The following is a 12,610-nucleotide window of genomic DNA, read 5'->3' on the forward strand; positions in this document are numbered from 1 at the left end:
ACTAAAATATTTCCATGCTAACAGAAATGTTAAAAACAGCATTAAAATGGCAAGATCTTAATGTGGTATTTATACTGACAGAAATTTGAGAATTTAAAGGGAATCAGAAAGATAAAAGAGATTTAAGGGAGGAAGGAGGATTGAGGAGATGTTGGTTAGAGGATATAACATTTCACTAAGGAGGAATTTAGGAAATATTTTGTACATTATGGTGATTTTAGTTAATAACAATATGCTGTATAGTTGAGAATTGCTGAGAGTAGATTTTTAGGATTTTCACTACTAAAACAAATATGTTAAATAGCTTGATTCTATCATTTATACATATAGCTATTCTATCATTTATACATATATCAAAACATCATGTTATACACCATAAATATATAAAATTATATTAGTCAATTAAAATAAATATAAAATAAAATTTTAAGAAAGAGACTTAAGAAGGTGGTGATTACATGGGCAAGTTCACTTTGTAGGAAATCATTAGATGGTCTCTTCCCTGAGCAGCCTTGGGTGATCTGTCATTTTGTTTGTTTTTCGCTTGACCAATAAAACCCTACAACATCATGCTAGTCAAGAGGTTCAGATCTTCCTGTTTACTTTAATAATATTTCTGAAACTTCCCAGGTCATCAAGGGAAGTGCATATACAAAAGGCCAGCAGGTATCTGAAAGAAACAGTGTATACCTTTGGAAGGTAAATGGTGGAGTTGCTGTGTCCAGGCCAAACAGTGGCATTGGACACAGGACTGGTGCTCCAAAACAAGTCCTAAATTTTTGCTGCGCATGCTTACACATGTACACAGTACTGGTAATGCTGAACTTTAGCGTTTAGTTGTAGATTCTCTAGTCATTAAGCATATTCAGGTGAACAAAGTACCAAAGGTGTATTGCTGAATTTGCAGACCTCATGGTCGGGTTAACTCATACATGAACTCCTCCTGCCACATCAAGATGATCCTTACTGAAAGGGAATAAATTGTTCCAAAGCCAGAGGAGGAGGTTACACAGAAGAAAAAGATATTCCAGAAGAAACTGAAAATACAAAAGCTTATGGCACAGAAATAGATGCAATATAAAATAAATGCAAATAACAGTAAAAAATAAAATAAAATAAAATTCATTTTATTAACCACTTATTGGGCTATATACTTATTTATGCACATTTTTGTATGAATATCATACTTCAATCAAAGTTTACTAAGAAATTGCTGTGAGCTATGACGCCAAGTCACTCTAGCCTGGAGCAATGGAGTGAGACTGTTTCAAAAAGAAAAATTTACCAAAGGAAAAAGACGTAAGGGATAGATCAGCCTGATGCAATACATGGATCCAGATTCCAATAAAATGAGGCTTTTTATTTTTCTTTCTTTCTTTCTTTTTTTTTTTTTTGAGCAGATTCTCATTTATGTTACCCTTGGTAGAGTGCTGTGGTGTCACAGCTCATAGCAACCTCCAACTCTTTGGCTCAAGTTGCCTGAGCTTCCCAACTAGCTGGGACTACAGGTGCCCACCATAACGCTGGACTATTTTTGGTTGCAGTTGTCATTGTTGGTCAACTGGCTCCGGCTGGATTCAAACCCACCAACTTTGGTGTATGTAGCTGGTGCCATTACCACTGTGCTATGAGTGCCGAGCCAAAATGAGGCTTTTTAGAGAAGTCTAAGTACTGATAATTGATGACATGAAAGACATTAATGCTTAAGAATAATAATGGTCTGGTAGGGTTTTTTTTTTTTAAGTCCTTTTATTTTAGAAATATAGTGAAGTTCTTAAGGGATGCGATGAAATGATATCTGGAATTGGCTTCAAAATAATACAGTGGGGTAGGGGAACAAATAATGAGGTCATAGATAAAAAATTGATCATACTTTGACACTTCTTAAAACTGGATGATGGCTATATTGGCATTCATAATATTATTTTTTAACTTTTGTATATGTTTGAAAATTTCTGCAGTGCAATTAAAATGTTCGCACAGCCCACATTTATAAAGTTAAATCGACACTTCACCATTTCCCCTGCTCATAATTTTTCACTGTTGCTTAGTGTTCTTAACTAAGTCATTTCGAGACATGCAACTGTTGGAAATTTTTCATTACTCTGTTTAGACGCAGGATGGCACTCTTTGAATAAGTAATTAGGCAAAGTTCACTCCCAGTGAATGAGCTGCTTTACAAGGCTGCTACTTTGTGGAGCAGTTTATCTTAGTTGAGGTAAAAAGTTTTGTAGATGTTTACTGCTTACACCTTTACTTTTTTGCTGACTGCACCTATCTACTTCTAATTCTTGGAGAATTAAGGAAAGGTAAGGTTCAAAACCATTTAAAATGTTATTTGTGCACAAACAGCTCTATGCCCACTTTTCTTATTTTCAGTGTTTACAAGTATTGCTATGAGGTATAGCTTTCTCTTACATTATATACACATACACTCACATACGTATGAGTCATCTTTATTTAAAATTATCAGTGCCAACCACAGGACTTATTTCTACATTTTTAATGGCATTTAGCCAAATAATGCTGATTGAGGTGAAGATAAGAACTATATTGACTCTGTGGACAGATGCTTTCCCCTTTCAACCCTCAAAGAAGAATTGGAATAACTGTATTCTTGGACGTTCTCAGTCTGATTCATACCTGTTTTTAGCCAACTATTCATAGATTCACCAGAATTATTACACCTACTACCTCCGGCGCAGGAAGAAAAAAAAATCAAATGGGCAATAATTTTAGCAGAAATTTGAAATTTAAGAGCCAGTATTCAAAAGATCATCCTCCCTACTCTCTTCCCTCAGGTCCAATTCCCCTTTTTGGTTCTGGCCATCGGAAATCGACTTGGCTTTAACTAACGCCTGGAATTTCAAGGCGTCACTTTTCCCCTGCCCCCAACCTCGGAAACTCTTAAACAGCTCCCTACCCTGCACTAAACGTTAGAGACAGATAAATGATGCAGCAGATTACACCTCTGAAAGGCAAATTTGCAATGAGCTATTTTCACATTTTTTTTCCTGTTTCTGATTCGTGTGCCAGACTTTGTTTGCTTGCTTAGGACATGGAAAACTTATTGAGCATTTTCTCCACTGCTTAATGCCAGTGGCTTTCTCTGGCCAAATGAAAGTGAAAGTGCTACATTGTAGCGGTATTTTATCCTCAAAGTCTGGACTGGCTGCTGGTGTGTATGCGGGTGATGGGGGGAAGGGTGGGATTGGGAAGCTTGAAGAACCAGTTTTGAGGTTTTGTTTGTTTATCTTGAGATTGCAGCAGGGTTCCTGTTTTTTCCTTCCTTTTGGGGGACAAGGGGGTCTAGACTTCAGATTTATTTTCATCTGGGCAGTCACTGAAGTTTCATTCAATGTATTGACTTAAAAAAATACACTCCATTTGTAGCTTTTACCGGTTGCTCTTTAAAGCACCATCCAGTCTCATTCTCATCTGGAAATAATGCAAGCTTCTCTCTTCCCCCGCCCCCTCCTCCCCCACTTTTTTTTTTTCTTTTAAAGCCCCACATAACCTGAAGTCGATAATCAGATGGAAAATGTGCTGGTCTTCGTTTACTTTAGTTTACTTTCCCTCTTGGTGCTAACCTTAGTTGCTGGAGTATATATAAAACACAGGGGTTTTGTACACACGTAAGCTACTGAGTCTTGAAGACCGTCTGCTCCACTGGTCTAAACTTTACTATAAGTTTCCTCAAAGGCACTGTTAATGTGCAAGCTTTAACATTTTTATTGTGTGTACCTAAAAAAAAAAAATACATAAGAATGACACAGGAGATCTCAACAGTGATACTAATCCCTCTAAAGTCATTCATCCTTTCCCTCCCCACTTCTTTTTTCCAAGAAACAACTAATAACAAACCGGGCTAGAATTTCTAAAAGAGGTTAGAGGAGGAGGAGGAAAAGAGGCATAGTGGGATAGGGGAGAGAGGTTAGAGGGGCCAAAACTTCTCTCATTCAGTGGGTGGAAAAGTTGACATTGTCTAAGCCCTTCTGAATGGCTGGTAGTTGGTTACCCCGATTGTACCTCTATCTCCCCTCCCCCTCCACGTGACGACCCAGGACACATGCGCACCCGATGCAGCCCAGGCACATCTGCAGACTGACGTCAGTGTGCTTTGCCTCCGAGGAAAAGCTGCCAAAATTTTCTCCTGCTGCAATTCAAGTTGGCTGGGGGCCGGTAGTGAGATCTAGGGCTACTTCAACAAAACTTTGCTGCCCTTCCTGCTCCTCTTGTCTTCTTTTCTGCTGATACCTTTTGATGCTCTGCACATGTTATTTGCATAGCAAAGGCACTAAGCTGTCCAGGAAGAGAGGGCACCACTTCCACCCCCTATAGGTCTTTTTTCCCTTCTTTTCTTACTTTTTTCCTTTCCTTTTTTGGGGGGGTGGGAAGGAGAATGAGAACGGGGGTTTGCAAAGGCAGCATCTCAGGGTGATAGCCTTGATGTATTGAAGGCATCTCTTACTCTGCCAAATCGGAAAGTCTGTTCTAAAGCCCGGGTTAGCCAGACTATAGGTTTTTATTCTGGCTGCAGAATAACTGGCTGGTGTGGCTTTGCAAAGGGGGGCAAAACAAAAAAAAAAAAAAAAAAGTTAGAGAGGAGAGGGAGTACGTGAGTCGTCCAGTGCAATCTCTATTGTTTGAAACTTACTTTTTGTCAGAATTTGAAGATGAAAACGGTAAGGAAGACTTCACAATATTCAATGAAACCTTTAAAAAAAAAAAAAACTTGTGTTTTGCTTGTCTTCCGAATAACGCTTAGAAAACTTTTTTTTGTGTTTTTTTTTAATGGCAATGAGTGAGTTTGACTGAACTCATTTTACAGATAGAAATCTTTTTAACTCCAGACTAGTCGGGGGTTGTAGAATTCTGGGACTTGCAAGTATTTTATGATGAAAAAAAAAAATGCTGTCGTTATGTGGATATACAGTACATGTTTTGTGAAGTGGACTTGATTATGGTTATTGTAATCTTTTTAACTAATCACCAAATGGTAATCGGGAAAGTAACAATGATGTATGTATTTTAAATTTATTTCCAGTTTTCTTAAAGAAAAGTATTCTGCATTTTTGTAGTTTCATGTCAGTGTCTTAAGTATTTAGACAAGTGCATATTTTATGCCTGGGCTCAGAGGGTAGCATTAATGTGCTAGCTGTAGCCCTGATGCTCTAGGATATGTTAAGCTCTTAATAGGCTAATCAAAGAGATGGAAGCGTGTGTTTCTGATTTACTTTTGGCCACTTGGGACGTGGTAGACTCATAACCCTCCGGAGCCTTGTTTATCGGGGTATGTCTGTATATACGGTGTATGGGACTAAAGTTCAGGGATTGGGGAGGGGGAGGCTGGACTGCTGGAGGGGATATTGGAAAGCCTCTTTCTGATAATGTGTGCTACAATTCCTGTCTTTAATTTCTTTCCTTGTACTTGAGGCAAAGAGAAGGAGAGATTGAGAAAGCGCACTGAGAGGGAACAAGAGAGTGAGTTTCTTACTCTTGTTTTTATTTGAGCTGCCGGTGCAACGCGTTTGGGCCAAATGCCAACTGTCTGGGTCACACGCGTTTTATCCAAATAGATTTAGCGCTGCTGTCTGGAAATGGGCTGCTGAATGTTAACTTTAGGATCAACCCAACCAGGGCAGCTCAGACTGTTACCCTCTGTCTGGGCTAAGTGGAATGGGGTTGGCGGGGGTTGGAGTGAGGGTGTGCAGAGCAGAGAGGAAAAGGGAAGCTGAACCATTGCTTGGACTTTTAAAAAGACACTGAAGTGTGATTTTCAAAATATTCTTTCATGTTCAGATTTTTGGACTAATTTTCTTTTCTTTTTTCTTTTTAAAATTTATGTTGATTAGACTGATACTCTAGATGTGGGGATGACAGCACAAAATTCATGACAAGAAAAGAAATGCAACATAAAATTGGTGTAATTGAAGGAAATTAAGAAAATTAATTCTGGAGATAATTGTTTGCCTGTGTTTCAGTAAAGTAGTAGTTGCAGTCTGGTTTATAATTAGTGCTCAATTTAATTGTTGGTATTTTGGATTTCTGAAAAATAGTATATAGAGGCAAATAAGTTGATTTGAAACAAATCATATTTATTCATTGATAAATGGCTGCAAATTAAATCTGCATAGTGCTATTAATTATTTCTGTGATTACATAGAGGAAAAAGCTCTAACCTCAAAACTTGAGATAATGTAATACTTTTCATATCTGGTTCCAATACCTGTAAGATTAATTCTTGCTCTTGGCTACTCTTAGCACTTCCTCTTTATTTCCTTAACAACCACTACAAGCTACTAGAGGATGGGCCTCCATGCCAAACCTTACCTGTTTGCGAATTGAGAGAAAGAATGAAGGTAGTTAATATCTTAAGAGAGTTAACAGCATATTTGGAATGTTTCTTTGGGGAGGGGAGAAAGAGAAGGGAAGAGATGGATAGATCTCTTGGTTCTATGAAAGATGTGATTGATTACTGAGCTAATCTCAAGAGAAAAAGGTGTTTCTGTTTTTCAGGAAGAGGTAAAATGAAGATAACATACTTACCTTGTTATCCAGAAAAGCAAGTTTGGGACTATTTGAGCTTGAGTTTTGTAAATTGTGTTTTGTATTTCTGCTCTTGGTTTATTTGCTTTTCTTGATAGATAGGTTTTGAGTAATTTATGTGTTTAATTACCCCTTTTCTTAGAAACCAATTTCACAAAGTTTATCAATGATCTGGAAATCTGTATAATTAGAGCCTAGTTGAATCCTTAGCATATATATTTGTTGAGGGAATAAATGGCAAATGAAGTGAGGAGTTAGTTTTCACATATAAAAATTAAATACCTGAGGGAAGGACAGTATTTTTGCTTCTCCCTTGGAATCCAAATCAACCTTAGGTAAATGATCTGAGTTAAGATGGATGAAAGACATTGAGAAGGATGTTGTAAATGTTGTTTAGCTTCATAATAATAGTTCATGAGAGGAAATTATTGCCTTGGGTACTCCCAGATCATTTCAGTGGGAAGTAAAGATGATAAAAGAAAAAGACAAGTAATACCTTTCAACCAGGGCAGTCTACTGAAGGAATCAGTCTGATCTTTTTTCTGCTTACCTAGTGTAGTTTTGATCTATGGAAGCAGGTAAATGATCCCTTAACTTCCCTGGTGCATTTGTTTTAGGGAAGAAAGTATATGTGAAATCATGGTAAAAAAGTATGTTTTGGTTCTGTTTTCAAATTGAAAATATCTGTTAATACAATTATCATGACGAGTTCTTTACTGTTTGCTTTAATAGACAATATAACCTAATTATTTAACTCCATCAGTATATCCAACCATTGCACATTTTTTCAGGGAAAGAGGACCATGAAACTATTTTTGAAAGAAGGCCTTTGAAAAGTGATGTTAGATAGAGGCGAGGAGGGCTAACATTTTTATTTAGCCATTAAAATGAAATATGTAGACATTTTTTATCATGTGGTATCTAATCTAATCTCAATAAGTCTTTGTAAGCTAGACATTATTATCATTACTTTATAGAAAAGGAAATAGATCCAGAGAGTTTAAGTAACTTGGGGTCAGATCAAGACTCAAAACCATTGTGCTTTCCACAACATGATAATGTTTCTGCTATATAACTTAAAGGGTTAATGCATTATGATTCTTAGACAATTGTCTAGTACTTTAATGTTAGCTTTAATGTTTCTTGAACTTTGGAAACTGTATCTGGAAAAGTCAGAGTCTACACATATTTGTTTATGGTGTCCAGATTAACCTTCACAGCAGGTGTGAGAAAGTAGGTTAACCCATTCGTTTTTATTGTGTAGGTTATTTAGAGTGGTTAGATATATTAATTATGTTGATTTTAGTTGTGCTGTAGCCAATTCATTTACTTAGTGTTAAGTTTCTTCACTGAGCACTCCAGGCTTGACAGAAAGTGGGAAGTGAGCAAGAGAGTGAGAAAGGAGAAAGAACTGAAATTTATTGAGTGCCCATGTGCCAGGTACTGTAGCTAGTGGTGAAACCAAGACTGTAAGTCTGGTTTGTTTAACTTCAAAGCTTATGCTCTTTCTATTATGCACCAATGCCCTTTTTACTGCAAATCCTTAAATCATATGTTAGTCTATTTCTGGCCAAATAGTTACCTATTACTTTTTCTCTCTATGCTACTGGCTTAGTTAATTTAGGTATTTACAGGACAGTAGGTAAGACTGAAAGTTACAAAACTGTTATAGTTCCAAAACTGTGAAGAGCAGGAAATTTCTCCAGGGGGAAAAATAGCTGTTCCCTAAACCCAGCCAACTATGTTGTAAATTTGTCATTAGTTTCAAAGCCCAGAAAAATAGGAAGAAAAAAGATTAATGATTCAGTACAAATCTATCACTATTGCTAGAAAATTAACTCAAATATGTTAATAATATATTCTTTTATAAAGGAAGATTACAGTTTAAAGTATATGGGTGACGTCTTTAATGTCAGACATTACTTAAAACATTCTAGTGATTTGAAAACAGTTAAAATAATAAGAAGGAATGCTGTTCATGAAGCAACTATTATACTTTAATATCTCAGGTTTAGAGTATGGAGAACACATGTAAGTTGGTTGGAAACCAAGCTAAGTGAATTCTTTTTATTATTGTTATTGAATAATGTTATGACTTAATCTCTTACAGATTTTTACCTGAGAAAAGATAGTGCCCACTTTCTTGCTTAAATTACTGTAGAAGTCGTTTTCAGATGAAACAATTGCTCTATGTAAAGTTTTAAAAACTATTCACATTAATCAATACCTATTTATGAATATCTTAGTTGATATTAATTATTATCAATTGCTATTGAATGTTTAAATTGGAGCATTTTAAACTTAAAGTATGATGCAATACAAAGAATTTAGACTTTAGAGTCAGATAGTTTTGTGTATTAATCTGAGCTCTGCTGTTTTTTATCTATCTGACCTCTATGAGTTTCAGCTTTTTAATTTGTAAATTGGTATCTCTATTAGTTATCAATTGCTCCATAATAAATTACCACAAATTTAATGACTTAAAATGACACACATTATTTAACACTTTCTCTGTGTTAGGAGTCTGGGCATGGATTAGCTATGGTCTCTGCTTGAGGGACTCATGATACTGCAATCTCAGTATTGATTGGAGTGTTGGCATTGATTGGAGTCTTTACAGAAGGCATGACTGAGGAAGAATCTGCTTTTAAGCTCATATATTAGTGGGCAGGACTCAGTTTCTTGCCTGTTGTTGAACTGATGTCCTCTTCTGGAGGCTGCTCTCACTTCCTTGCCATCTATCTCAGCTTCTCCATTTGTCAGCTTACTTCATCTAAACCAGCGGTTCTCAACCTGTGGGTCACGACCCACAGGAACTGTATTAAAGGGCTGCGGCATTAGGAAGGTTGAGAGCCACTGATCTAAACTAATGTGAGAGAAAGAGTTGGCTAGCCAGATGGAAGTCAGAATCTTCTGTAATACAATTTTGGAAGTAACATTCCCTCAATGTTGAGGTATTCTATTGGTTAGGATCAAATTATTTGACAGGAGTACCCTGGCACAAGGGCATGGATATGAGATAGCAGGATTATTAGGGTCATCACAGTCTGCCCTGGCACAGGGGCAATAATACCTACTTCACATGATTGTTGTGCAGATTACAAGAAGTAATATATTTTTAAAGTGCTTCATTTTTAGTCTGACTTTAAACTACCTTTTTGGGTATTACTTGTTAGTCTTTTGCATAGGAACCAAATACACTATTACTGTTATTACTAATATTATTTACTATTTCTTTTTTTTTTTTCTTACTATGTAGACTTTGTGGAACACATTTCTTCTACTTGTAATGATTACCTCCATCAATTTGACTTATGTATTCATTTTCCAGGACTTACCTTAAATGCTACTTTTTTCATAAACATCCTTGTTCCATCCTTCTCTGACCCAGAAGTCATCTCCCTCATCTGATCTCCCTTAATGTCAGTCTGCCTGGAATTTTGCCTTGTTATTTAGATTATGAGCTCCCAAAGGCAAGGATTGTATCTTAATTTTTTGTATCCCTTAATTCTTTTGTATATTCTAATGTTGTTATAGCATCATCTTTTAAATGTAGTAAGTCAATATTTCCTTATTAATTAATTAGTTTTTCCAAGATTTAGCAGTATAATAAGTTGTGGAGACAGATGTAAGGAATGTTAAATAGTTGTGGTTGTTTTATATGTTGTAATAACCAATATTTCTAGCACCATAGGGAATGAAGTATTTCATATAAGTTAATTTTCCAGTTGACACAAATATTCTTATTTGTTTATTTATTTATTTGTTTATTCACTTATATTTTGAGTCAGAGTTTTACTCTGTTGCCCAGGCTAGAATGCAGTGGCACCAGATATTCTTTTCGTATGCGTAAAATGATTTTATTTTGACCATTATTCATGTATTCATGCTCTTACTCATCCATTTTTTTTCAGCCAACAAATATGTAGTAAACATTTAGTATATGATAATTTCATATATGAGGGATTTGGAATGAAAATCTTTCTAATATCTTTTGTGTGCTTCTCTAACTTAATAGTAATTTATCTTATTAAAAGTACATATTTGATTCATGTTTCATATTCAGGTGGGGTATTATGTATGAATGTCAGATATTCAGCTATAATGCAGTTATACATTAAATAGGACCTGTTAAACTATTAATCTATTAATAAATAGAAACTGTTTACCTCTACCCAAATTATATAATGTTGGGGTTCAAAAACTATAAGCCAGTGGAAGTGTTGGGCCTTTCTTGTAACTGTTTTGCTTTTATTGGCTAGTTTTTAGTCCCTTAGTTATTTTCTTCTTTTAATCTTCTATATTCTGGAAAACCAGGTAGCTAATATGTTATTGTTCTGTATAACATATGAATACATGGACTTTTGGTGAAGTTGTTAGCTAAAACTAAAGTACATGAGATAGAACTTGAAATCTGTTGTGAGGCTCGACACCTGTACTCAGTGGTTAGGGCACCAGCTACATGCACCAGGGCTGGTGGGTTTGAACCTGGCCTGGGCCTGTTAAACAATGACAGCAACAACAACAACAAAAAAAATAGCTGGGCGTTGTGGCGGGCACCTGTAGTCCCAGCTACTTAGGAGGCTGAGGCAAGAGAATTGCTTAAGCCCAAGAGTTTAAGGTTACTGTGAGCTCTGACGTCACGGCACTCTACTAAGGGCGACATAGTGAGACTCTGTCTCAAAAAAAAAAAAGAAAGAAAGAAAGAAGTCTGTTGTGATACCCAAAATGATGAAGTTTTTTTTCTTGGGTGGTGCCTGTGGCTCAGTGGGTAGGGTGCCTGCCCCAATACTGAGGCAGCCCAGCCCGGCCCAAACTGCAACAAAAAATAGCCGGGCATTGTGGCAGCTGTCTGTAGTCCCAGCTACTCGGGAGGCTGAGGCAAGAGAATCACCTTAGCCCAGGAGCTGGAGGTTGCTGTGAGCTGTGATGTCACAGCACTCTACTGAGGGCGACAAAGTGAGACTCTTTCTCTTTAAAAAAAAAAAAATTCTTTTCTTTTCCCTTACATTCTAGGGACTTGAAGTTGCCTCACATGAGTTGCTTTATAAGTCCTATAAGACTTCTGTGATAGTAAATATTGAAAATATGTTTCAAAGTTTAGAAGTTTAATTTGTGATAATTGGCAGCTGCTAAATGTTACTATGTTTTTGTAGATCTACTTTGTCAGACAAAAATGAGTTCTTAAAAATTTAAAAGAATTATGATGTCTGGGCAGATTCCTTCTTTGATATTAAGTAGCTGTAGTATTATGCTGCTAGTATCTCTAAGTCTGCATTTAGACTATAAAGAAAACAATGGTGTAATTGAACTATATTAAGTTATTTTGTAGTAATGTCTTTTGGCAAACATTCATTAATATGTAGTAGGTCTATCCATTTAGGATATTTTTCAGTTAACTTAAATTTGTTTTTGTTTTTCTAGGTTTAAAAATGGCCATATTGTAATAATTAATCATTCTAACGTTTTGCATCTGAAAATTTTCACCATCACTTTTTTCATTTTTGGATTGAGAAAATGAACTCCGTTATAGAAGAAAGTATAGGATGCTGGGAAAAAGTACCTGTTAAGCAGTGGAACATCTAATAACTAATTTTCAGGAAGTTTTAAAGAAATAAAATTGTTATGCTTCGATTTTGGTATGGTATTGACTCTCTAGCACATAGGTAGCCCTCCAAAAAATCATCCAGTTTTCTAAATTATGGAAATTTTGTGGAAGACGTTGACCTGGATTTTGAGCCTCATCATGGCTTCATCGGAATTTCATAGTGACCACAGGCTTTCATACAGTTCTCAAGGTAGGATCTCTGCTTTTGAAACCGACAAAACATATTGCTATTAATTGTCCAAGCAAAGATTCTGAATATTTAGTTAGTATGAATACTTTCTTTGGGATACATAGTGATAGGAATGGAGGCTTGTTGTATTAGTTCAGTGCTAACTTTCATAAATGTTGAAGGCTCTAAGAGTCCTGTTTAACTTGTTCAACTAGTATTTAACATCCAGTGGAGTTTAAAGTTGGCCAGTCTTTCTTGGAAAATGATAAACCCCAGGCCTCTTT

The 12,610-nt window shown here is 36.1% G+C and overlaps 1 protein-coding gene across 1 annotated transcript in view; it reads left to right on the forward strand.

Annotated features, from left to right (window-relative positions):
- The first annotated feature begins 4,112 nt into the window (after nt 1–4,112).
- The window catches only part of ADAMTS6 (ADAM metallopeptidase with thrombospondin type 1 motif 6), a 410,832-nt gene continuing 402,334 nt past the window's right edge, over nt 4,113–12,610 (forward strand). The window contains exons 1-2 of the mRNA XM_053589876.1: nt 4,113–4,685; nt 11,974–12,347. Coding sequence (XP_053445851.1) covers nt 12,251–12,347 — 97 coding nt within the window. The 5' untranslated portion in view covers nt 4,113–4,685; nt 11,974–12,250. The remainder of the gene's footprint in view (nt 4,686–11,973; nt 12,348–12,610) is intronic.

Source organism: Nycticebus coucang, chromosome 1 (assembly GCF_027406575.1).
Source record: "Nycticebus coucang isolate mNycCou1 chromosome 1, mNycCou1.pri, whole genome shotgun sequence".
Classification (NCBI taxonomy): domain Eukaryota; kingdom Metazoa; phylum Chordata; class Mammalia; order Primates; family Lorisidae; genus Nycticebus; species Nycticebus coucang.